Source organism: Geotrypetes seraphini, chromosome 16 (assembly GCF_902459505.1).
Source record: "Geotrypetes seraphini chromosome 16, aGeoSer1.1, whole genome shotgun sequence".
NCBI classification, from domain to species: Eukaryota; Metazoa; Chordata; class Amphibia; order Gymnophiona; family Dermophiidae; genus Geotrypetes; species Geotrypetes seraphini.
In genome coordinates this window covers 15,543,543-15,568,973 of record NC_047099.1, presented here as the reverse complement: position 1 = coordinate 15,568,973, position 25,431 = coordinate 15,543,543, and the positions used below count along the sequence as shown (strand labels likewise).

Here is a 25,431-nt window from a genome sequence, read left to right as displayed (position 1 = left end):
TTGAGTTCTTTTAGTATCCTATATATACCATCTGGTCCAGGTGATTTATCACTTTTTAAGATTTGGTTTAGTACATCTTCCAGATTCACTGAGATTTCTTTCAGTTCTTCCACATCACCCTTGAAAAACCATTTCCGGTTCAGGTAGATCTCTTATAATTTTCTTCCGTAAGGACCGAAGCAAAGAATTCATTCAGTTTTTCCACTACGGCCTTATCCTCCCTGAGCACCCCTTTTGATCCTTGATCATCCAATGGTCCCACAGATTCTCTCACAGGTTTTCTGTTTCTGATATACCTAAAAATATTGTTATGAGTTTTTGCCTCTTTGGTAAGTTTCTCTTCATATTCTTTCTTAGCTGTCTTTATCAATGTTTTGCATCTAACTTGCCAGTGCTTGTGTTTCTTCTTATTCTCATCATTCAGATCCCTTTTCCATTCTTTTTAAGGATTTTTTTTTTGGCTCTAATAGCCACTTTCACTTCCCCTTTTAATCACACCGGCTGTCATTTCCTCTTCTTTCCACTTTTGCTGATACGTGGAATACATCTGGTCTGGGCATCCACAATGTTTTTTTGGTTTTAATAGCCTCTTTCAGGTTCATATTTTAACCACACCGGCTGTCGTTTCTTCTTTTGCTGATACATGGAATACATCTGGTCTGGGCTTCCACAAAGTTATTTTTAAATAACATTCACACCTGGTTTACAGTCTTAACCTTTGCAACTAATCCTTTTAGCTTCTTTTTAACCATTTCCTCTTCCTCTGTCTAGTTCGATTAAAGCTGTAATTCTGATAAATAATTGTAATTCTGTAATTCTGTAACTCTGATAAATAATTCTGTAATTCTGTAATTCTGATAAATAATTGTAAATCTGCCGTTCTATGTAGACCCTAATCTAATTCGATGTAAACCGCCTTGAACTCGCTGGGTATGGCGGTATATAAGAATAAACTATTATTATTATTATTTTCCTCATTTTATCATAGTTGCCCTTTTGAAAATTAAACACCTGTAAAGTAGATTTCTTTTGTGATGTTGGTCCTTGTATCAGCTCAAATTTGATCATGTTATGATCACTGTTTCCTAGCGGACCCAACACAGTTAACTCCTGTACTATGTCTTGCATTCCACTAAGGACCAAATCTAAAATAGCACCCTCTCTTGTCTATTCCCAGACCAATTGCTCCATGAAACAGTCATTTATGACATCTAGGAATTTTACCTCCCTAACATTCCCTAATGTAACTCCACTCTTCATAAAACTAATGGAAGGACAAGTTCAATCCCAACTAATGAACCACATAGAACAGTTTCACCTACTTCATGACTCCCAATCAGGGTTTAGAAGACATCATTCAGCACAGAAACTGTAATCACCTCCCTCTTAAATGACCTATTGACATATTGAGTAAAAGTCTAAACACACTAGTGGTACAACTGGATCTCAACAGCACATTTAACCTAGTGGACCATGACTTACTGCTGCTTTGCTTAGACTCTTTTGGATTATTGAGAAATATCCTCTGATGGTTCCAATGCTCCTTAAAATGTCACAGCTACCAAGTATAGGCTGGAGAGGCTCTATATGATAAATGGACCAGCAAATGTGGTGTCCCCTTCTTTTTAATATCTATCCTCCCCAGAAGCTCATTTAAAAAGCTTAAATGTTACCATTATAGCTATGCTTATTACATTACTATTGTCCTTCCTGTCAGCTGCAGAGATTCAAAGAATAGACTCAGTCTTATCCACAATTGAAGGGTGGATGTCACACTTCAAGCTAAATTATTTTCTAGCCACCTCTATACCAACTGCACCTTGGATGCCCTCTGAGAGAGAATAACTTTCCCATTACCCATTTACTTAGAAACCTGGGTATTCACCTTGATAGATAGCTGATATCTCAAGTAGACCAAGTCATATGCAAAGGCTTCAGAATGTTTTAGAAACTAAGATCCATAAGAAAATTATTTGAACTTGCACCTTTCTGATTACTAATCCAATCTCTAGTGTTAAGCCTCTGGAACTACTGCAATATTTCATACTTAGCAGGACAATGCAGACATTTCTGAAAACTAGGTATCATCCAAACTACCACAATAAGATTAATCTTTAACCTGAAAAAATTTGACCACTTAACTCCAATCTACCAAAAACTATATTGGCTTCCTGTCAAAGGAAAAGTTCTCATCAAGTTTGGATGCCTCTTTAACAAAGCCCTGTATGGTCTACTCTCTAACTACCTAACTGCTCAGTTCTTGTTCTTGTCTCCAAGCTGCTCCACATATTCCCAATCATGTTGTACCTTCCCTTCAGTCAAAGGCTGTACTCAGAAAACATTCATTAACCAACTTTTATCATACCGATCCAAGATGGCCGCTGTCTATGTGATTGGGTAACACGCACCCGACTGAAGCTCCTAGTTTACCTGTTCTCTGGCAGGCAACACTTGTTTTCAGCCTAACTGTGTTTTTCGTTGGGACGTGATGCCAACTCATGTTGTATGGAACATATCCGCCTAAGTCACAAAAAATTGTCCTACAGTGATATTATTCCTCAAGTGTCTAGGATGAAAATTGTCTTAATGCAATTGATTATTTCTGTCTGTCTCTTTCCTATAAATGGTGGTACTCAATCTCTTGTTCATACAAATCATCAAATCAAGAAAAGATATCAGCATCTGGTGGATGACAATGAAAAATTGCAGGTGTGGATCGCATTTGTTCAACCAATCCATAAATAACTCCAGTTCTTGTCGCTGTATAATATATGTGCTTCCAATAAAGGTATAAAAAAACCTGCAAAGTGTATAAATATTTTTCCTTAAACATTTCCACATATAGACATACCAGTGTGGGGGACAACTTGGCACCCATAGCAGTGAGAGTGTGGTGCAGTGGTTAAATCTACAGCCTCAGCACCCTGAGGTTGTGGGTTCAAACCCACGCTGCTCCTTGTGACCCTGGCCAAGCCATTGCCCCAGGTACGTTAGAAAGATTGTGAGCCTACCAGGACAGACAGGAAAAACTGCTTGAGTACCTGAATAAATGCATGTAAACCGTTCTGAGCTCCCCTGGGAGAATGGTATAGAAAATTGAATATATAAATAAATAATTTGAAATAATTGTATTTCAGCTCTATAGTGGCTACATACACCAAAAACTGAATCCGAGCTATTGACAATGAAGAGATCTCTAAATGGTACCTGACTACTTCAAAGGCAGTGTGTTGAGGAATATTAGTATAGTGTTGTGATATCCATCATCACTAGAATGGCTTGAGCTGGAACATCATGACAGGATTCTAAGAAATTGATCATGCCTCTGTATGACTACATGGTGTGACCTCACCTTGAATGTTGCCTGCAATTCTGGTTGCCTTATCTCAAAAAAGATATAGTGAGATTAGGAAAGGTTCATAGTAGAGCAACCAAGATGATAAAGGGGATGAAATTAAAAAGATTAGGGACAGTGGTGTAGTAAGGGGGAATGGGTAGACCACTGCAGGTACCATCTTGGTAGGAGGTTCTGGCACTTCTCTACCTCCCCACACCATGCTTGCACCCTCCTTTCTCCAGTACGTCTTTAAATCTTTACCAGCACGAGCAATATCTCCAGCCTGCTGCTTGCACTGGCCTGGTTCCCCTCTGAAATTGCTTCTGTGTCATGAGGCCAGGAAGTGACATCAGAGGGAAAGCCAATGCTGGTGCAAGCAGCAGGCCGGAGAAGTTACTTGTGCTGGCAAAGATTTGAAAAGTACAGGGGGAAGAGAGGGCATGTTTATATCTTTTTCCTTACTGTATAAATTTATTAGCTCATCATATATACTTATTATGTAAATCCTTTTTTTTTTTTTTTTAAATTGTACTCATTGCATAAATTGCTAGTTTTTTAATATCTTGAATGTTATTTTTTATTTTAATATGTCTAATTATATGTTACTTTTATATATTGTAATTCGCTTAGAAACAATTTTAATTAAGCGATTAATCAAATAAAAATAAAACTTGAAACTTGGTGTTGGGTTGTGGAAGGAGATGGAGCAGAGAGGCAGGGGGGAACTATCATCCTGGGCACCTCCAACCCTCACTATTCCACTGGTTAGGGCTCTTCAGCTTAGAAAAGAGATGGCTGAGGGGAGATATGATTGAAGTATACTCTATCAAAAATTACAAAGACTAGGGGATACTCAATTAAGTTACAGAGTGATACTTTTAAAACCAGTAGGAGGAAATATTTTTTCACTCAGAGATTTGTTAAGCTCTGGAACACATTTGCCAGAGGATGTGGTAAGAGCAGTTAATGTAGCTAGTTTTAAAAAAAGATTTAGACAAGTACCTGGAGGCAAAGTTCATAGCACTGCTTGCCCTGCATCATGGAATGTTGCATGGAATGTTATTACAATTTGTTTTTTTGGGTGCAGTAACACAAGGCAATCCAAAAAATTTTTCAGAATCATCGGACAACTCAGCACATTTTTCTAAATCAGTTTTTCATGCTGATTTCAGATAGGTTATTAGTTTTTTTTTCAATACAAAAGGAAGTGGGAACAGACAATAAACATTCCACTGAAGATCACTGATGTAAAACCAACATGTTTATTTCATAAAAAGACACAAGCAGAAGCTCTGGACCTGACGCAGCACTGTGTTTCGACATCTGAGGAACGCCTACATCAGGGGTCACTGTGGCCTATTGTCACACCCCTAGCCTTAAAGCTCGGCTTGTGCCAGGCTGGGGTTTGACTAAAACCAACCCAGCCATCAGAAGGGCTAACCAATGTGACAAGCCTGAGGTAAAGGATAGGGGAAAATGATATATTCCCCTTTAAGTCTCAGGTAGCTGATCTCCAGGGAGGGAGAGGAATGTGAGGAGAATAGCCTGGAACAGCCTCATATCTCTTCCACCTTCCCTGCTGACCTCTCAGCTGCAGAAGCTGATTGCAGCTCCTAGGAAAGGTAGGCAAAAGTTGCAGGCTGCTCCTCCCCCGCAGAGAACTGGGCATGCCTGGCTCAATGTATTAGAGGCTGCTCTGAGGAGAAGAGAAGCAGTCCTGCCCTGAGCAGCTCAGGAAGGAGGTGTTCAGGACAGGGCTCCTGACCCTCACTGCTCTACTGATATTAGAGATGGTGGGTTTTGACATTGACCCTGTGGCTAACAGACAGCAGAAGTAGAACCCATGGATTGCCAGGAAACTGCTTACTTTCCTGAAGGTATGCCTATGGAGGACAATTAAGTTACTTGTTGGAAGTTGTGTTTGCTCTTCATGCTCAGAATAGCAACTGTTAACTACTTCTCAGCAGCTGTGTGCATTTGAATGAAGAAGGCTAGCAGTGCTGAACTTTTCTTTCTGGTGCAGCCTGAAAGAAAAGCATTTTTTTTGAAGCTGAATTGAACTGCACTGCTTAAGTTTATATTTTGTGTTTTGTTGTTTGAATACTTTGGAGTGAGAAAGTAGTTTGGGGAATGAATCCACTGGTCATCCTTGGTAGGAATTGTGGGGCCATTTGTGGCATTCTGTGATAACAGAAATAATTAGTGGATTCAGCTACTCCCCTCCCCCCACCAGCTTCTTTCAAGTTGGCTGGGGCCAAGCCTGTCATAACCTAGGCTTGGACACCACACTGCTTAGGCACTGGAAAAGCAGTGGACTTATGTTAGCTGCCTATTTTCAAAGGCAGAACTTGGAAGTTGATTTACTTTTACTTACCTGCATAAAGGTGGGAGCTGTGGGACACTGTTCTCAGCTCATCTTATTTTGTTCCAATTTTTCTGTTTTCTGTTTTTGTATGACAAAGAAGACTGTTCAGAGGTATTTACCAATAAACCAGATTTGAGTTATTTTTGGGAATTAACTCTTTTGAATCCTGTTTCACTTTATGGAACTTGGAGACCAGCAGGACTTCCAGCTTTATGGAAGCACGTCGGAGATGAGCTATCTTGTGCGCTAGCCAGACCCAATCTTATCCACGGGTGCCGGCTCCGCCACAATTGGTATCAGGAGTGGGATATAGCGCCTCCTGCTGGACATTTGTGGAACTTTGGGGAAAAAAAAAAAAAAATTTGGATTGTTGAATTTTTTTTTTTTAGTTTGATATTTTAGTTTATTATGTTAGCTCCTGTCCTGAAGGATCCAGTGTCCTGACGCTTCCGTTGGTATACCCAGAGGGAACACAAGACCAGGGCGATCCAGCCGTGATGTAGGGAACCTGAGTTGGAGGAGGACTGGATGCTGATATAAGAGGACAGAAACGCAGACAAGCGACTGGGGGCCAAGGAGGCCTACAAACAAAAGGCGCAGACTCACCAGCAGCTCTGGTAAGGTACCTGAGCTAAGGGGTTGGTGAGGGAGATTGGCTAACCTATTTTTGAAGTATCGCACTTGGGCTGGTCTTTCTGTTTGTTTCTGTTTCAGGCCTGGGAGAAGATGGACCAGCAACAGCTGATGGCGTTCCTGGCAGCTGAAAGACAGAAACAAAGCGAGGACTTGCAGGCCGTGTTGAAAACCAATCAGGAACTGTGGTACAGGTCCCAGGAGATGTCTCGCAGACAGCATGATGAAATGGTATTGGCAATGGGGGAGCAGACCAAGGTACTATCTCAAATTTTACAGAAACCCCCGCCAGCCACAGGCAGCGAGCCAGGACTAAGCCACACTCAGCAACCAGGAGGAGTAGCTCATCCACTCTCAATGCTGAATCTGTGTAAAATAACTCCAACAGATGCTCCGGATGAGTTTCTGTCAGCATTTGAGAGGGTTGCTACTGCTGCTGGTTGGCCTCAGGGTCAGTGGGCTCTTAGGCTTCTACCCTGTTTAGCAGGAGACACACTGTCAGCTTTTCAAACGTTATCTCCTGAGTTGGCCAATGATTACCACGCTGTTAAGAATCATATATTAGAGTACTTAGGTTACACCTCTGAGAATTCAAGGCAGCGTTTTAGGACTACCATAATGCAGGAGAAAGAGAGGCCTAAGGCACTCATGCAAAAATTGTCCAAACTGGCCGAGCGATGGCTAAACCCTTGGCTTGGAGACCCCAGGGCTTTGGTCCTGGAAATTATTAGGGAACAATTCCTGGAATCAGCCCCTAAAAATTTGAGGGGTTGGGTAAGGAAACAAGGATGTAAAACCCTGACCCAGACTCTAGAGGTGGCTGAGGCGTTTTTAGATGCCCAAGGCGCATCTGAAGCGGAACAAGCAGCCTCTACTCAGAGTCTGACAAAGGGGAGGTCTGACCGGATACAGGACCAACTTCACAAAACCTCAAGATACACCAAGCCGAAAGAACCTCTTGTACAGAAGGGGACCCCCCGATGTTTTCGGTGTGGGCAACTAAGGCATAACCAAAGGTTTTGTGACGACAAAAGGGACCTAATGGTAACTCAAGGGGACCCCACTTCGATTCCGGAGGCCTATCGGGTGGTAGTCTCGGTGGCAGGAAAGGAAGTATCGGCCATAGTAGACACAGGGGCCGATCAAACCATGATATCCACCCAGTGCTTTCAGCAGCTATTCCCGACGGAGGGGTGGCGTGAAAGGAGGGACACAGTTACTATTAAATGTGTTCATGGGGATAGGGTGCAGTATCCTCTGAGGTCGACGACTATTCTGAAGGGAAATAAAGTATATAGGGTAAAAATTGCCATTGTACCGGGCGCTCCCTATGACATTATACTAGGAAGAGATTGGAAAGGCTTGGAAGAATGCCTCAAACCCAAGCAGGGACTGGTGGGGTCTCGCTCTCAAGGTCTGGTAGTCCCGCCTGAGGAAGGGGAGCTTGGCGCAATATTTCCCTTTGAGGACGGAGTGGTAGAAAAGGGCTTCCGAGCTCCGAACCCCCACTCTCGGGCTCAAAACCAGAGACAAAAACGGCAAAGAAGCCAAGCGATGAAGCAGGTTAGGGTAGCTAAGGAAATTCCCTGGCTTCCTAAAGAGGTGATAAAGCTATTCCCCACCTTCCCGGACGAACAGAAAGCTGATGCGTCCCTGTTAGAACTGTGGAGACAGGCCTCAGTACCCACTAATAGCTCCAGTTACTTCAAAGTAAAGCAGGGATTATTATACAGGTGTTCCTCAGGGAAAGACCCCCATGCTAACACAGAACAACTAGTGATTCCCAGAGGGTTTAGGAGGATAATCCTACAGACAGCGCATGACTATCCTATGTCAGGGCATAAAGGGGTGAAGGCTACGGAGATTCAAGTGGCCCGTAGGTTCTTTTGGCCAGGAGTCTTACAGGATGTTGCAGATTTCTGTAAGTCTTGCCCCACGTGCCAAAAGCTCTCGTTAAGCAGGCCAGCAAGGGCCCCGCTTATACCCATCCCTAAGGTGGGTGAGCCATTGTCCCGATTAGCTATGGATATAGTGGGTCCATTGGAAAAGACTTCCTGGGGGTATAACTTTATCCTGGTAATCATTGATGTAGCTACCAGGTACCCTTGGGCCTTCCCTGTGAGGAAAACTACTTCATCGGCCCTTATGAAAGAGCTAATGGGACTTTTCTGTATGGTGGGTTTCCCTCGTGAGGTCCTGACAGATCAGGGAAGTAATTTCCTTTCGAAGGACATGGAAAAGTTCTGGCAGGATTTTGGAATCCGGCACCTGAAAACTTCAGCATACCACCCTCAGGCCAACGGGTTGGTTGAACGTTTTAATCAGACGCTAAAACAAATGCTGAAGAAAGTGGGGATTCAGGACAAGAAGGATTGGGACTTATACATTCCTTTAGTTTTATTTGCAGCACGAGAAAAGGTCCAGGACTCCTTAGGAGTGAGTCCCTTTGAGATGCTGTTCAGTAGGGTTCCCCGTGGAATACTGGACATAATCAAGGAACACTGGGGGTCCCAAGAGGGTGAAGAGACCAACGTAATATCATATTTGGCCCAATTAAGGAAAAGATTAAGTCAAGTGGCCCAGTTAGGGAAACATAACTTGGAATGGAGCCAGGAAAAACAGAAACGGTATTATGACAGGAGATCCAAAGAGCGTCACTTAAAGGTGGGAGACAGGGTGCTCATATTAGTGCCTTCAGATCCACATAAGTTCCTGGCGGAGTGGAAGGGGCCAGCCACCATCATAAAAAAAATAAATCAGGTAGACTACCAAGTTAAAGATGGGAAAAACCGGATACAAACTTATCACATCAACTTGCTTAAACCGTGGCGTGACAGGGAGACATTAGCTCTAATGGCAGAGCAGAAACCGGACGATGACTTAGGCCCACAAATAGCAGATATGGACCAAGTCGAAGGGGTCAATATAGGAACAGAACTGTCCAGCGAACAGGCAGGACAGTTACAGGCCCTGGTGGAGGGGTTCGAAGACGTATTTTCTCCAATACCGGGCCGTACTGAGGTGGTCACTCATGAGATTGTGACTATCCCAGGGAAAGTGGTAAGGGTGAAACCTTATAGGCTTACAGAAGGAAAAAAGAAATTGATACAGGATCTAGTGGAGGAGATGCTGGCACTAGGGGTGATTGAACCATCCCAGAGCCCCTGGTGCAGCCCTGTGGTTATTGTTCCTAAAGCAGATGGCACTCCCAGATTCTGTATCGATTTCCGTCAACTGAATGAGGTCTCGCAGTTTGACGCCTTCCCGATGCCCCGGGTAGATGATCTATTGGACAGGCTGGGACAGGCTCAATTCCTCTCAACGTTGGATTTAACAAAGGGTTACTGGCAAATTCCCCTAGCTCCCGGTGCCAAGCCTAAGACTGCCTTTAGCACGCCTTATGGGTTATACCAGTTTAAGCGAATGCCCTTCGGACTGCATGGTGGTGCTGCTGCTAAATGTCAAAGAGGAATTACGGAGGTTCTGCGGGGGCACCATAGGTATGCAGAGGCCTATTTGGACGACATTGTAGTATTCTCCACCGACTGGGCACAGCACCTGCAGCACGTAAGGGCAGTTCTGCAGTCCTTAAGGAAAGCGGGTTTCACGATCAATCCCAAGAAGTGCTATTTGGGGCAGAAAGAGGTGAAGTACCTGGGGTACGTGGTGGGGAGAGGGCAGGTCAGACCCCTCATTGATAAAGTGAGTTGTGTGAAGGAATACCCTCTACCCAAATCAAAAAAACAATTGAGAAGTTTCCTGGGTCTACTCGGGTATTATAGGCGATTTATTCCGGCGTTCTCCACAAGGGCTGCAGTCCTGATGGACATGCTAAAAAAGAACAGGCCTGACAATCTTCTGTGGGAAGATAAGGGGAGGCAAGCCGTGGACGACCTTAAGGAAGCCTTATGCACTAACCCGGTTCTGGTATCCATTGATTTAGCGAAGCCCCTAGTCTTGCAGACGGATGCATCCGGAACTGGGTTGGGGGCTATTCTGAGTCAGGAGGTTCAGGGGGTGGAACACCCAGTATTGTTCCTCAGCCGTAAGCTGTTCCCCAATGAGAGGAACTATGCTACGGTTGAGTTAGAGTGTCTAGCGGCCAAATGGGCGATGCAGACATTAGAACATTATCTGCAGGAGCGGGAATTTACTCTGGTAACGGACCATGCTGCGCTTAAATGGCTCAATACCATGAGGAATAACAATGCCCGTTTAACCCGTTGGTATTTGACCCTCCAGACATTCAGGTTCAATGTAGTGCATCGCCCTGGCAAACTAAGCACAAATGTAGACACGTTATCTAGGATGCAAGATGAGGTAAGCCCTCCTCAGCTTGGGGATGGGCAAAATCCAAGGGTGGGGGTATGTCACACCCCTAGCCTTAAAGCTCGGCTTGTGCCAGGCTGGGGTTTGACTAAAACCAACCCAGCCATCAGAAGGGCTAACCAATGTGACAAGCCTGAGGTAAAGGATAGGGAAAATGATATATTCCCCTTTAAGTCTCAGGTAGCTGATCTCCAGGGAGGAGAGGAATGTGAGGAGAATAGCCTGGAACAGCCTCAGATCTCTTCCACCTTCCCTGCTGACTCTCAGCTGCAGAAGCTGATTGCAGCTCCTAGGAAAGGTAGGCAAAAGTTGCAGGCTGCTCCTCCCCCGCAGAGAACTGGGCATGCCTGGCTCAATGTATTAGAGGCTGCTCTGAGGAGAAGAGAAGCAGTCTGCCCTGAGCCAGCTCAGGAAGGAGGTGTTCAGGACAGGGCTCCTGACCCTCACTGCTCTACTGATATAGAGATGGTGGGTTTTGACATTGACCCTGTGGCTAACCAGACAGCAGAAGTAGAACCCATGGATTGCCAGGAAACTGCTTACTTTCCTGAAGGTATGCCTATGGATGACAATTAAGTTACTTGTTGGAAAGTTGTGTTTTGCTCTTCATGCTCAGAATAGCAACTGTTAACTACTTCTCAGCAGCTGTGTGCATTTGAATGAAGAAGGCTAGCAGTGCTGAACTTTTCTTTCTGTGCAGCCTGAAAGAAAAGCGTTTTTTTGAAGCTGAATTGAACTGCACTGCTTAAGTTTATATTTTGTGTTTTGTTGTTTGAATGCTGTGGAGTGAGAAAGTAGTTTGGGGATGAATCCACTGGTCATCCTTGGTAGGAATTGTGGGGCCATTTGTGGCATTCTGTGATAACAGAAATAATTAGTGGATTCAGCTACTCCCCTCCCCCCACCAGCTTCTTTCAAGTTGGCTGGGGCCAAGCCTGTCATAACCTAGGCTTGGACACCACACTGCTTAGGCACTGGAAAAGCAGTGGACTTATGTTAGCTGCCTATTTTCAAAGGCAGAACTTGGAAGTTGATTTACTTTTACTTACCTGCATAAAGGTGGGAGCTGTGGGACACTGTTCTCAGCTCATCTTATTTTGTTCCAATTTTTCTGTTTTCTGTTTTTGTATGACAAAGAAGACTGTTTCAGAGGTATTTACCAATAAACCAAGATTTTGAGTTATTTTTGGGAATTAACTCTTTTGAATCCTGTTTCACTTTATGGAACTTGGAGACCAGCAGGACTTCCAGCTTTATGGAAGCACGTCGGAGGTGAGCTATCTTGTGCGCTAGCCAGACCCAATCTTATCCACGGGTGCCGGCTCCGCCACAGTATATGTTCAGAGATGACAGTCCAACTAACATGCCATAGTAACTAAAAACACTAAAAAGCTATGGAAGCATTTTTTTGAAAATAACTGATTGCTTCTAGTAAATTTTTCATATTCTCATAAGACTCCTTTAGATGAGAAGAATACGCAATTGATATACTTGGTTTGGAATTTCCGTTGTGCAGTAACACTGCCTTCAAGCTTCTCTGTGAAGAATCAATGAAGAGATGCCATTCATCTGGACAATACACTTGTGACAAACTGTTGAAGAGCCTGTTGATGTCATGACAAAAGCGCAATGAGCCATTTATAGTGAAGAATGTTAAATTATGATTCCTTTTTCTATAATGAGTTATATTAGCATCTTTTGCAATCAAGTACTTTTGCTTAAGCCTTGAAGCAAGAAGTTCTGCTTTTTCTTTTGAAAGATTTAGATCACGAATAAGATAATTGAACTCAGCTTGTGTAAAGGTCTCTGGTTCTGAATCTTCAGATAATTCTGGATTGTGACCAGCTGCTGCATCAACATCACATACCTCATCATGTTCCAGAGAAGCAAGTCCATCTTGTGGAGGTACAGGGACAGGCAATGAGTCAACATGAGGAACAGGCCTCTGGATAGCAGAATCCAGAGTAGGATATATAATTTTGTGCTTAGTTTTAGCTGAGAATCCACTTGTGTTCCCAAGGCAAAAGTAGCATAATAACATAGTAACATACATAGTAGATGACGGCAGATAAAGACACGAAGTGTCCATCCAGTCTGCCCAACCTGATTCAATTTTAATTTTTTTTATTTTTTCTTCTTAGCTATTTCTGGGCAAGAATCCAAAGCTCTACCCAGTACTGTGCTTGGGTGCCAACTGCCAAAATCTCAGTTAAAACCTACTCCAGCCCATCTACACCCTCCCAGCCATTGAAGCCCTCCCCAGCCCATCCTCCACCAAATGTCCTTATACAGACACAGACCATTAAAACATACTACAAAACCCACCCAACATTAACTCTGATGAAAATGATGTGTTGACCTGTGTAATTGTGACCTGCATTGGCAACCATGAAGATGGGATACTGGGCTAGATGAACCATTGGTATGTTTCATGTTTATTAAAATTTGATACAAACACTTATAACATAGTTTCAAAGTGACTTACAAATATATAAAGAGGTAACAGTATGACCCAGTTAGGCTATTCTTATATTGTTATGAAAGTTGTGTGTGCCAATTAGTATCCAATCCTTAAATTTATATACTGGATCATCCCAGAAATAAGGACTCAGCTTGGTTTACAGATAGATTCTAAGCAAAAAGGAAAGGAATTTAGTTAAAGGTTAAGTTAAACAAAGCATCCTTGTTAAAATTCAACTGAGCAAACAATTTGTGACTGCTGAAACAATAAAGTTTTCAGAGATTTTTTAAAATTTTGAAGAGAGAGAAAGAAGTTATTTGATTACTGCAGCACTCTCTATTTGGGGTTGCCCAAATATGTGTTGCAGGCCATGTAAATGGCATAGAATGCTGCTGCAAGCATGATTGTATGGACCTCTACTTCTGATCATATCTCGCCAGTTTTGCGTGATCTACATTGGTTGCCAATCGACCTTGGTACTGAATTTAAGATCTTATGTACAATTTTTAGGCTATTGCAGAATAACTGCCCAACAGTGTTGTGCTCTGGTCTACAAGTCTATCAACCATCACACATGTTATGTTCCATGGTCAGGGCAAGTTTGATGGTGCCACCCTTGACCTTTGTGAAGCTATGTGTAACTCGTAAAACTATATTTTCCGTGCAGTATTCAGTTTGCTAGAATTCTCTTCCTTTGGAGCTAAGGCAGACCCCTTCTTTGATTCACTTTATGAAAGGTTTGGAAACAGCCTTATTTACACATCAATTTATGAGGTTATATATTTATTTGAGATGGGTCTAATTGAATACCTTCTTTGAAAGTTGTATAACGTGCTTTTCTTATTAAGTAGTTTTTATGATGTTTTAAATTTATGTTACTGTGTGGGTTGTTTTTTTTTTCTTCTTGGCTTTTCCCAAGAGATTTTGTCTAGTAATGGTTTGTTATTGAATGTGTTGTATTTTATTTGATTATGTATGTAACTTTAGAACCTGCTTAGCATTGTTGGATTTGCGGGATATAAATGTTTTTAATAAAATAAATAAAGTTCTAATATCAAAAGGAAGTCCATTCCAAAGTTTTGCAAATAAAAATATAAAATATTGGGACATTGAAAATATTGCAAATGAAAATATACAATATTGGGACATAAAATATTGTAACCTAATATCATTACTTGTTAATTGTCAATTGTCAGCATTGATTAACTTGCTATACAATTAAATTACATGAACAAATTGCTAATGTGTACACATTTGTGCATACAACTTTAGTTGTACTCTATAGAATAAGGCTTGCAATATGTAAAAAGGATCATCTAACACTTTGGGCTAGATTCACTAACCTGTCTTCTGTGGGCGATCCGTAGCCAATCCCAGCAGGCCCGACAAATTCACAACAGGAAAAAATTCAAATGAGAGCAATCTGAGGAATGCCCTCATCTGCCAACATGAATCGCTAGTGTGCGATCCCGCACATGCGCAGACCATCTGTAGAGGGTCTGAGCATGCATCTAAGACCCCTCAGAGCTGTGACTTTTTTTTTTTTTTTTACTTTTTTGTCACCCAGCGAGCCCGTGGTTTTAACCCACTTTAAACCCATGGGTCAAAATTACAGGCTTGCAGTGCAGGGAAGGGCAGAAGAGATTTGGGGCGGCAGGCAGGAGAGATTGGGGAAGAGCAGGGCAATGATTCAGGGCAGGAGAGATCCGGGAAGAGCAGGGTGGCGATTTGGGGCAGAGCAAGCAGGAGAGATTCAGGGAAGAGTATCGGGACGGCAGGCAGGAGAGATTCGGGGCATGCAGAGAGCAGGGCTTCAATGGAGCTGGAGAGTCGGAAAGACTTTTGCGACTGGTCCCCAGCAGTCGCTTCTTGGATTGATCAGCCAGCCCAGTCAGTTTCAAAAATTTCTTTGGTGAATCATGTCCCTGTCTACTTTTCATGCATTTCCCCTCATTTGCATGCATGGATTGGAAGCGGAGAGATTAGCAAATCGGGCCGGAGGGAAATCTGGTCGCAAAGGGGTCACAAACCGATTGGTACATGATCGGTTTGCTTAGTGAATCTAGCCGTTTGTGTTTCTCAGTGCTGCACTTTAGGCAGGAGGACTTTACACCTGTTTCATTTGAGATTTTGTTTGTTTTATCCATTTGGTTACTCTTTCTCTACGTATTGTACAGCCGGGATCCCTGAGGAAGAAGTGTTTTTCGAAACACGGACCGTGTTGAGTCCGGGTCCACAATATAGGAAAAGGAGGACCAGCCTTTGGATATAATTTTTATTTATTCTGCTTATATATGTCTTTATGACTTTTATTGAATAAACTCCTGCACCTTGTACATTTTCCTGCAGTTTCGTTTTGTTTTCAGCTTTGTATTCCCATTGCAGCCTTCGTTGGTTTCTTTTTGCTTTACAAAAGGATACACTATTACCAGACTCTATAAAAGGCACTTAACTTGGTAGGTACCTAGGAAAACATCACCTAACACATAAGAACATAAGAATTGCATCTGCTGGGTCCATCGTGCCCAGCAGTCCGCTCATGCGGCAGCCCTTAGGTCAAAGACCAGTGCTCTAACTGAGTCTAGACTTACCTATGTATGTTCTGTTCCAGTAGGAACTTATCCAACCTCGTCTTGAATCCCTGGAGGGTGTTTCCCCTATAACAGCCTCTGGAAGAGCGTTCCAGATTTCTACCACTCTCTGGGTGAAGAAGAACCTCCTTACATTTGTACGGAATCTATCCCCTTTTAACTTTAGAGAGTGGCCTCTCGTTCTCTTCACCTTGGAGAAGGTGAACAATCAATCTTTCTTTACTAAGTCAATTCCCTTCAATATCTTGAAAGTTTTAATCATATCCCCTCTCAGTCTTCTCTTATCAAAGCTAGGCACCATTTGTAGAATTGTCCATACTGTACCTAAATTGACTTAGGTGCTGGTGTGCATGTATATATTTGATGCCGGTTTATTAATCTAGGGTTCCCTTGGCTTAATATACTGATTTTTAAGGTAGGCATCTACTGGTGCTTATCTCAATCAATGCCCTAACCTTGCCTATTAGCTAATTAGTTTTTAAAAATTGTTTTAAAATTGTATTTTTAATGGAGCTTTCAATTAATAGTGCCAGTTAAACCAATTAAAAAAAAGAAAAATAAGCTAGTCTCCTAGATCGGCATAGTGCACTTTCTAAGAAGAGGGCTTTGTAAGGAGATTGTAGGAGAGAATCTTAAAACAAACAAACAAAAAATTATTATGTAGCCTTTCTTTGGCTTTTAAATTTTCTCAATTATGGAATGAACTTCCTTTAACTTTGAGATGTCCTAGTCCTTTCCAATTCTTCCGTAAGTCTTAAAAAAAACTTTTCAATTTGCTAAACATTTTGAAAATTAATTTCCTTGCAATTTTAGCATACTTTTATTAATTACTAGTATTTTAGCCCGTTACATTAACGGGTGCTGTCTGTCTTTATTTCGGTCTCTCTCTCCCTCCCACTGTCTTTCTTTCTGTCTGTCTCTGTCCCTGGCCCCCTTTGTCTGTCTGTGTTTCTGTGTATCTCCCTGCCCCTGTGTCTTTCTTCTTTTCTTTCTGTCTCCCTTCCTCCCGCTGTCTGTCTTTCTATCTATCTGTCTCTCTCCCTGCCTCCTATGCAGCAGCATTTTGCTCCCACCACTTCACTGTGCAGCAGCCAAAGCTGCTTGATGACATCATCAGAGACGCGGCAGAGCAAATCAGGGCAGTAGAAGGGCCCGAAGCAGCATGTGAAGACTGCTGGAATCACCAGGTTCATAGTCGGGTCCGCGGGAAGGGAAGGGGGGGCAGCAAAGGATTAAGTGAACCGTCAGACCTTGGGAAGGGATGGGAGGGTCAGACCGGCAAAAAAACCTTACCAAGTGGGGAGCCGGCAAAGTAGTGTTTTCTGCTGCCACGAGCAAGGGGTCTGTTAAGCGTGCATGCGCACTCCTGCAGCCACAGACATACGGAACACGCATATAGGAGTGCGCATGCGCAGCTAGCATTTTATTATATAGGATTGGTAACTGTGTCGAGCTTTCTCTAGTTGATGACCCGGTATATAAAGCTAAGTTTTAGTTTAGTTTAAAGTGGTCCAGTTTAGTGCCATTGTATATAAGGGGTTAGACAGCACTAGGTGATTTATGTGGGCAGGAGCCACTGTAAAGAAAATGAGCATTATACTTGCTAGAAAAAATATTCTAGGAGACTTTACCTGCCATGGCTGAAAATCCATGTTAAGGCTCTGCCCAAGTTCAGACTTGGCTGTGAACATGTTGTGTAAAGAATGAGCCAGGGCATAGATCATGTTATAGAGATTATAAGAGAACCAAAAATGGTCCATATCAAAGGATAAAAAAGGTATATTGGACAGTGTCTCCTGTCCTGTGCAATTACGACCCCATAATAGACGCTTATATGGTAATTCACAATTAAAGGCAGCTCTCCATATATCCTGTAGGAAAGATGGCTTTGGGAATGTGGAGGGCGTGAGCGTTTGGAGGAAATGCTTGAAACCTGGAATGTCTTTTAAAGGGACTGTAAACATTAGAGAATTATTGAATTTAGTACAGATAAAATTCACATTGAAGGTATCTATGTTCAGATTGGAAGAAGACTCCACAGAGAAGATTAATATTTTGCTGTCAGGAATGTTCAAGACATAGAAACACAATAAAAGTTCCATTTCATCATTGAGACTGTGGATAATAATCACACTGGCTTTTGACTTGTAGATCCTGCCAGAAATCTGTTCAATTCTTTTTTTGTAATTTGCAAAGGAAGACCTTGGCATTGATTCCAAATACTCTACACAGCTCCCACTCCTGATAATCGCCATCTTGAGTTCCTCACTGCTAATTTTATCTTTCTTATCATCTGAGGTGAGAATCCCCACCCAATTCCATCCAAATCTTTTCAGAAGCTGAATCATACCATACCAATGAGAATAATCATTTAGAAAAGTGTGATAAAAGGATGGCAACTCAATTTGGTCATTCAACAATGCTTCTGTAATTCCATAACTGATCTAGGATTAAAAAGGTCAAAAGAGTTGATCTGTTTTAGGATTTTAATTTTTGCTTTGGAAATTTCATACAAAGCATTCAATTTTTGCAATGGATTCATCAGATAATCTAATAAAATGTCACACAGAAAAAAATATAGCACCCCTCATTCTATAACTTGGTACCCAAATTAATACATGCAAAAGCATTATAGTACTTACCCTTACTACATATGGATATACACCTATTTGGTTAATCTAATCTAATCTAAACCTTAGGTTTGTATACCGCATCATCTCTACATTCATAAAGCTCGACACGATTAACAAGAGTTAGGGTAGAAAGGAACTCCAGTGGAGGGAAGAGGCAAAATGAAGAGAAAAATTTTGAGGACTAGAATAACCAGAGGGAGGAAGAGTTACATTTTTGAGAATAACCAGGTTTTCAGGTATACCATTTTGAAATGTACCATTTTTGCAGAACATTTCAGATTGATTCTAAGCTAAATAAATTTAGGGGCTTTTTTTTTTTTAATACGGCACAAACATCTGCTATGCATTTTGCTATGTATGTGGCCAATTTATGAAGACAAAAGGAGAAAACTATGCCTTAGAAGCATCTGCTAAGATGTACAATGCCTGTTGGGGATCAAGACAAACCATGGGCACCTCACTTCAAGTAAACACTGCAAAAAAAAAAAAAAAAGTCTTGAAGGAAAGGTAATCTTCTTTCTTACCAGGATGGAGAAATTTTATGCTATAAAATTTCTTAGAATGTTTAATTTTAAAAATATTGATTTTTACATTTGCATTTTTTTCTGAAAATATATCATATATAAAACAGCTTAGAAAAGGTGGAGCTGCATAAATAATTCATAAGGCAAAAGGAGAGTTACCTTCTCTTTGCAAAATAGAAATATCTGTAGTGAGTCCAGTCCAAGCCAGCTAGAGGTATCTTAAAGAACTATTTGCAAAGATAAAAAAAGGTTTATTCTAGTATCATGGCATAAACAACAATAGAAACCAACCTGGCAGACACCCACCTAGCCAGTGAAGTGGGCACGATCAGAGAAATAAGAATACATACTTTTAATGAGAAGGTTCAGGAGAACTACAAACTAGAAGTATAAAAATACCTCATGACACTAGAAAGCTTATAGGCCAGAGTGACATAGCAGATAAATGGAATGGCCCTAGTTAGTCAAATAGAATGAAAACAGCAGAAAGCATACTCAAGATAGTATGGCCCAGTCTGAGAGCCAAAGGACCATGGACCAGGCATAGCAGGCCATAGAAAAGGATGTTCTTAGAGACAAAGCAGCCAACAGAGGCCCCAGATAAAGACACTGAATTCCAATACTTAGGCAATTCTAAACACTCCATGAGGAATTCCAGAACCAGTAGAACACATAAAACAGTAGATCATCCACAGTCTCCATGTTTGTTAAATTGAAAATGGTTGCAGAAGCTGCAAAAACAAAAGATTGTTATTGCCAGAAAGAAGCAGCTATAGAGACACAGAAGTTAAAACTAGAAAAGCCAATGGCAGAAGCAGCAACTGAAAAGGCAAAGATAGATATCACCTTGAAGGTGCTTCAACAAGAAAAGGAAATGGCTGCCATTGAGGCACAGCTTAAGGTGCTAGAGGAATCCACAGAGGCTGATGGCAGGGCGAGTCAGTTTAACCATATCAAATGGGAAGATCCCACACAGCGTATATTAGAACACATAAAGGCCCACGCTTCAGAGCAAGAGAGAAAACAATTGCATTCTGACTTAGAGGAATCACTTGATGAAGAGTAGGCACATTTCTCAGCACCAGAGTCAAAATCACCAGAGAGAAGCAAGCTTAAGGTGGAGCATGCCATGAAAACACAATGCCATTACAGTGGTCCATATGCAAGTATGCACACAGATGCACTGTCACTGACTCTCACTCCAGAAAGGCTCACCAAGAAGAACGCTTCATCTCAAGTAAAGACTCAGGTGCCATACTGGAAATTGGCTCCAGTGGATGCTGAGCAGCCCTATCCCATACTGTGATTAAACAAGAGGCACCCAACACACCTTACTCCGTACCTGTCTACAGGCAGATGGCAGCAAGTAGTCAGCCACGGTTACCCTCCACCATCATTATTGGGATCTCAGAAAGAGAAGTTCTAGCAACATACATGGCACACAAGAAAATAGTGAGCATGGGACTCATCCAATACAGTGACTACCCAGAAAGGTACCTTGGGCAGAGAACTGACTTTCAAGATACCATTGCAGTAATAAAGCCAACCCATAAGCAAGAAATGGATCTGATGATAATTGATCTGAATCATCAGGAAAGATAGAAAGACTGAAAGTTACATTCCAGCATGATGATGCTTAGGGCCTGAAAGAGATGTGGGAGAGACTTGAGAAGCAGTAGGCATCCAGCAAGCATTAATGATGAAAATATATAACTTTCCAAAACTTACTAGTAAAGACCATGGCAAGCTGCTGGATTTGGGAGACCTCCTCCAAGAACTGGAAACACTGAAAACCAATCTGAATCTTCCAGACCTAAGCTACCAGGCACATCTTGTGGCATAAAGCTGCCATATATCAATGAGTTCTAGGTATGCAATATAAGAAAGATAATTAAGAGACGTTCCCTCCATCCATAGTATTCACTGAGTTTATTAGAAAACTGGTAAAAAGAAGAAATGATCCCAGTTTTAGAAATGATATGCCTGATTAGGGGAAGACAGGCTACTTCCATAATGAGAAGTCAGTCAAGAGGTATGGCAACTCTGCTAGAAAGTCTGTGGCAGTGCAAAAGATGACCATGCTACCCACAGCAGCTCAACCAACAGACCATCCTCCTACTATAGAAAAAAAATAGAGACCCCAAAAAGAGAATATCCAATACATAAGAAACCACTTCCTCTTCAGAAATTTCAAGGGTTCGAGGAGAAAACCTTATGAAAGTGAAAAGAGCTGTTAAAAAAAATACTGAATCTGCTATAAGTGTTTCTCTTCAACCACACATATGGCTAAAGCATATAAAGCAGACATTAAGTTCATAGTGTATGATAGTGACCAACATGTCAGTGCCTTACATCCTGGCAGGAGGAGACAAACCTCTCGGAGAATCCTTGTCCCAAAGTCAGGTCATGGCGAAGACAAGGGGACAGAGCAAATAACATCACAGAACATCACTAGAAACTACACAGAAGTATGTGGATAAGGTCTCAGTAGAAGATATATGCAGCAAAAGTATACCCTAAATAGTGTGTCCGGGTAAAACCTGGACTGGAGTAGCCCGAGCCCTGACCCGGGTCATCCAAGCCTCAGCTGAGCGGTTGAATGAGGCATGGAAGGGTGTCTACATCAAAATAAAAGGTCCAGTACAGGTGTTTAGTGTGAATTTTATGATGAGTTTATTTTCTGGTCTTATATTGTAGTGCAATTCAAAAACATACAAAACAAAAACTCTCATTGGTGGCTAAACAGCCTGTTAGCCCACCATATTCTATTCATTACTAAAGTTCAATAAAACACAAAAATAACTTCAATTTTCACTCCTAGAACCTGCAACCTGCTTGCACTACTTGAACATGTTCCCCACAGTTGTCGTGTGATTATGGAAATTCAGAAGCAGTGATTCTTAACTCTTCTGTTACCCTTAATTACATCATAAGCAGCAATTCCTGATCCTTTTGGTATTCATAATTCAATCAGAGGCAGTAATTCTTAACTATTCTGGTGTTCTTAGTTTTGTGAGGCAACATTACCTTATCAGAAACAGCATTTTTACTTTCCCCAAACTTTACTCTGTAATCATGTTCTCAAACAAGCATGACTCCTCAGGTTCCATTTCAACATCATTTGTAAGCATTTCTTCTGGCATATCTGTATCAGATTCATTATTACTTTCCAGAAGAATGATTAGAAGTTTCTGTCCAGAGGTTTACTCCTTGCTTTCGATGGGGAATGCTGGCTTCTGTCCTCTGAATCTTGGCTTGCACAAGTCTGCTTCTGTCCTCTGAATCCTGGCTTGCACAGGTCTGCTTCTCTCCAAGGATTCAGATATCCTGTAAGCTTTTGGCTGCCGCTGCCTCTGCCTACTTTGGTCTAGAGAACACACCCTTTTCCCTAGTATGTGCTGATTGCCCCTCAAAACACCTGTGGTTCTCTGGTGCTTTGCTAATGAGCCTGGATAGCTTCCCTGCTCATTAACCCTGCCCCCATCAGAGCTGATTGCAGGAGCTAATCCCTTTGTTGGTTTTGCTATCACCTGCCTGTTGCATGCTGGTCCTTATAGTTCTTTGTTTTAGCATTTCCTACATTAGAACTAGGCAAGTATAATTGGGTCCCTTTTAGGTTGCCTTTCACTGGGGATAAGTTCTGTAGGGCAGTTTCCCTAACCTATCTGCTTCTAGGGGTAGGTTTAGGGATAGTTTTAGAGCACTACAGGGCTTCTTCCAGCATGACAGCAACCAGAAAAGGCAATAAAAATTTAATTTGTCAATGATAAACAAAGCAACCAGTCCATGGCAAGAACAGACTTTTATTATGTTTAACATCCAGGGAGACCACTACCCCTACAACCTTAGAACTTGTTCAGGGAGGACCAGGAAGACGGGTAGAAAAGTGAGTGGTTACATTATGGAAGCAATGGATGGCAGCATCAAGCTAGATTTTTCAACTCTAATTAAGTGCAACCAGATATCAGAGAAGAAATCCCTACACCTGCACAACAATACTCTCATCTGCAACCAATAGCAGAACACCTGCAGCCAGTGGATCCAAAAGCCAGCTTGAATAGGACGGGCTGGTAGAGTGAGAAGATTCTGTGAAAGTTGAACTGCCTTGAAGTCATCAAATGTGTTTATTCGTTACTTCAAGAATTACAGAGAAAGTTATTCAAGAATTACAGAGTCTGGCTGATAGAACTAAGGGCTTCTTTTACTAAGCTGTGCTAGACACTAACGCCACCATTGAGCTGGCGTTAGTTCTAGCCATGAATAAGAACATAAGAATTTGCCTCTGCTGGGTCAGACCAGAGGTCCATCCCACCCAGCGGTCCGCTCCCGCGGCGGACTTCCAGGACCATCACCTGTGCAATGGTCCCTGACTATTAATATAACCTACCTCAACTCTTATCTGTACCCCTCAATCCCCGTATCCTCTAGGGACCTATCCAAACCTGTTTTGAAGCCCTGTAACATGCTCTGGCCTATCACGGCCTCCCGAAGCGCGTTCCATGTGTCTATCACCCTCTGGGTAAAAAAGAACTTCCTAGCGTTTGTTCTAAACCTGCCCCCTTTTAATTTCTCCGAGAGCCCCCTTGTACTTGTGGTTCCCCACAGTGTGAAGAATCTGTCCCTGTCTACCTTTTCTACCTTCAGGATTTTGAAGGTTTCTATCATGTCTCCTCTAAGTCTCCGCTTTTCCAGGGAGAATAGCCCCAGCTTTTTCAACCTGTCAGCATATGAGAAGTTTTCCATACCCCTTATCAGTTTAGTCGCTCTTCTCTGGACTCCCTCAAGTACCGCCATGTCCTTCTTGAGGTACGGCAACCAGTATTGGACACAGTACTCCAGATGCGGGCGCACCATTGCACGATACAGTGGCATGATGACTTCCTTCGTCCTGGCCGTGATACCCTTCTTAATGATACCCAACATTTGGTTTGCTTTCCTTGAGGCCGTCGCGCATTGTGCCGACGCCTTCAATGTTGTGTCTACCATCACCCCCAGGTCTCTTTCAAGGTTACTTTCCCCTAGCAATGATCCCCCCATTTTGTAGCTGAACATCGGGTTCTTTTTCCCTACATGCATGACCTTGCATTTCTCTGTTAAAGCTCATTTGCCACTTTTTTGTCCACTCTTCCAGTATCATTAGGTCCCTTTGCAGGTCCTCGCAGTCTTCCGTGGTCCTAACCCTGCTGCAGAGTTTGGTGTCATCCACAAATTTTATAACCTCACATTTTATTCCCGCCTCCAGGTCGTTAATAAATATATTGAACAGGAGCGGGGTTAGAGCGCGCTAATATTCTAGGTGCGCTAAAAACGCTACCGCAGCTTAATAAAAAGAGCCCCAAGGTTACAGAATTAAGGTTTAACTGAATAAGAGCAAATTACAATTGCCAATATAATAGAAGGAGTTCAATAGTGCTTGGCCATTCAGGAAAGTCATTGTTTTTCAATGCAAAGCTTGAGGAGATTTCAGTGAGGAAATCTATAAAGACTGTTCAGGGAAGCTGTAAATTGTTCAGTAAAGCTGTGATAGTCAGCACAGTAAGCATTTTTCACAATGCGTGGATGTGTATTGTCATGTCCAGGTTTGGGTCTAGCAAAACACAAGAATGTTCCAACAAAGCTGCAGTGAAGAGTCAAACGAAAAAAGAAAAAACTGCAGATACGATGTATAAGGTACAGAGTCTCTATTGGAGAAAATTCAATGTAGCATTCCAAATAATGGTTCTCATATATGAAGATACAGGACCCGACACAGTCCATGTTTTGGAAAACACTCCTTCCTCAATGTAATTATGTGCAAATTGTTTGTGAAAACAGCGGGGTGAATGTGAATGAGAAGATAAGTGAATTATTATAGGTAATGGTGAGTCAGTGAGATATGATTGTTAAATATAAAAGAGTAAAGCATTTTTAGATGATCTACTCCCATGAGGTGAATACCTAAAATAAATATACTGTGCACCCTACAGAGCTCATAATAATAAAAAAAAAAACATTCCAAAAGTGGCCTAAATTGGTACTTGGACAATCAAAAAAACAGATCTTCCAAGTACCGATAATCAAAGCTGGTTTTAGACATATCTAAAACCAGCTTAGGCCTTTACCCTGCCTCTGAAAGCCTAGAGCAAAAAAGAGGCATTTTTAGAGGAGGGGAAAGGGCGGGATGTGGGCAGGAGGTGGGCCGACCTAGACTTAGTCTTACTGCAAATATAACCAAAAGTTTAACAAGATTGCCCAGTCGGAACTTATAGATTTTGACTTAGACCAAGTCAAAACAGGTATAAGGTCCGAATAGGTGCCACTGAGCTGATCGTGGCTGCTGTGATCAGCTCAGCAGCCCCGGCAACCTGCCCACCCCCCACCACAACAATCATGGCAGGAGAGATACCTAACCTCTCCTACCACAATAGCGATCTCCCCCCAAATTGCAATGAACTGGCAGTAGAGATGCCAAATCTCTCCTGCCAGCATCCTCTCAACAAACCTGAATACCAGCATGAGGGAGCCCAGGCCCAACTGCTGAAGAAGCACCCCGATACACCCCATGAATACTGGCAGGAG

General features: G+C 42.2%; 1 protein-coding gene across 2 annotated transcripts in view; it reads right to left on the bottom strand.

Annotated features, from left to right (window-relative positions):
- LOC117350735 (vomeronasal type-2 receptor 26-like) overlaps positions 1-22,250 on the bottom strand; it is a 35,854-nt gene extending 13,604 nt beyond the window's left edge. Inside the window, exon 1 of one of the 2 annotated variants that reach the window (XR_004537284.1) lies at positions 21,901-22,250. Coding sequence is in view for 1 of the 2 variants with exons in the window: in XM_033925269.1 (XP_033781160.1) it covers positions 21,226-21,312 (87 nt within the window). In the remaining variant the exon portion in view is untranslated. Of the gene's footprint in view, positions 1-21,225; positions 21,333-21,900 lie in introns of those variants that run through there. The other variant, XM_033925269.1, reaches the window with a different exon arrangement.
- Positions 22,251-25,431: the final 3,181 nt, after the last annotated feature.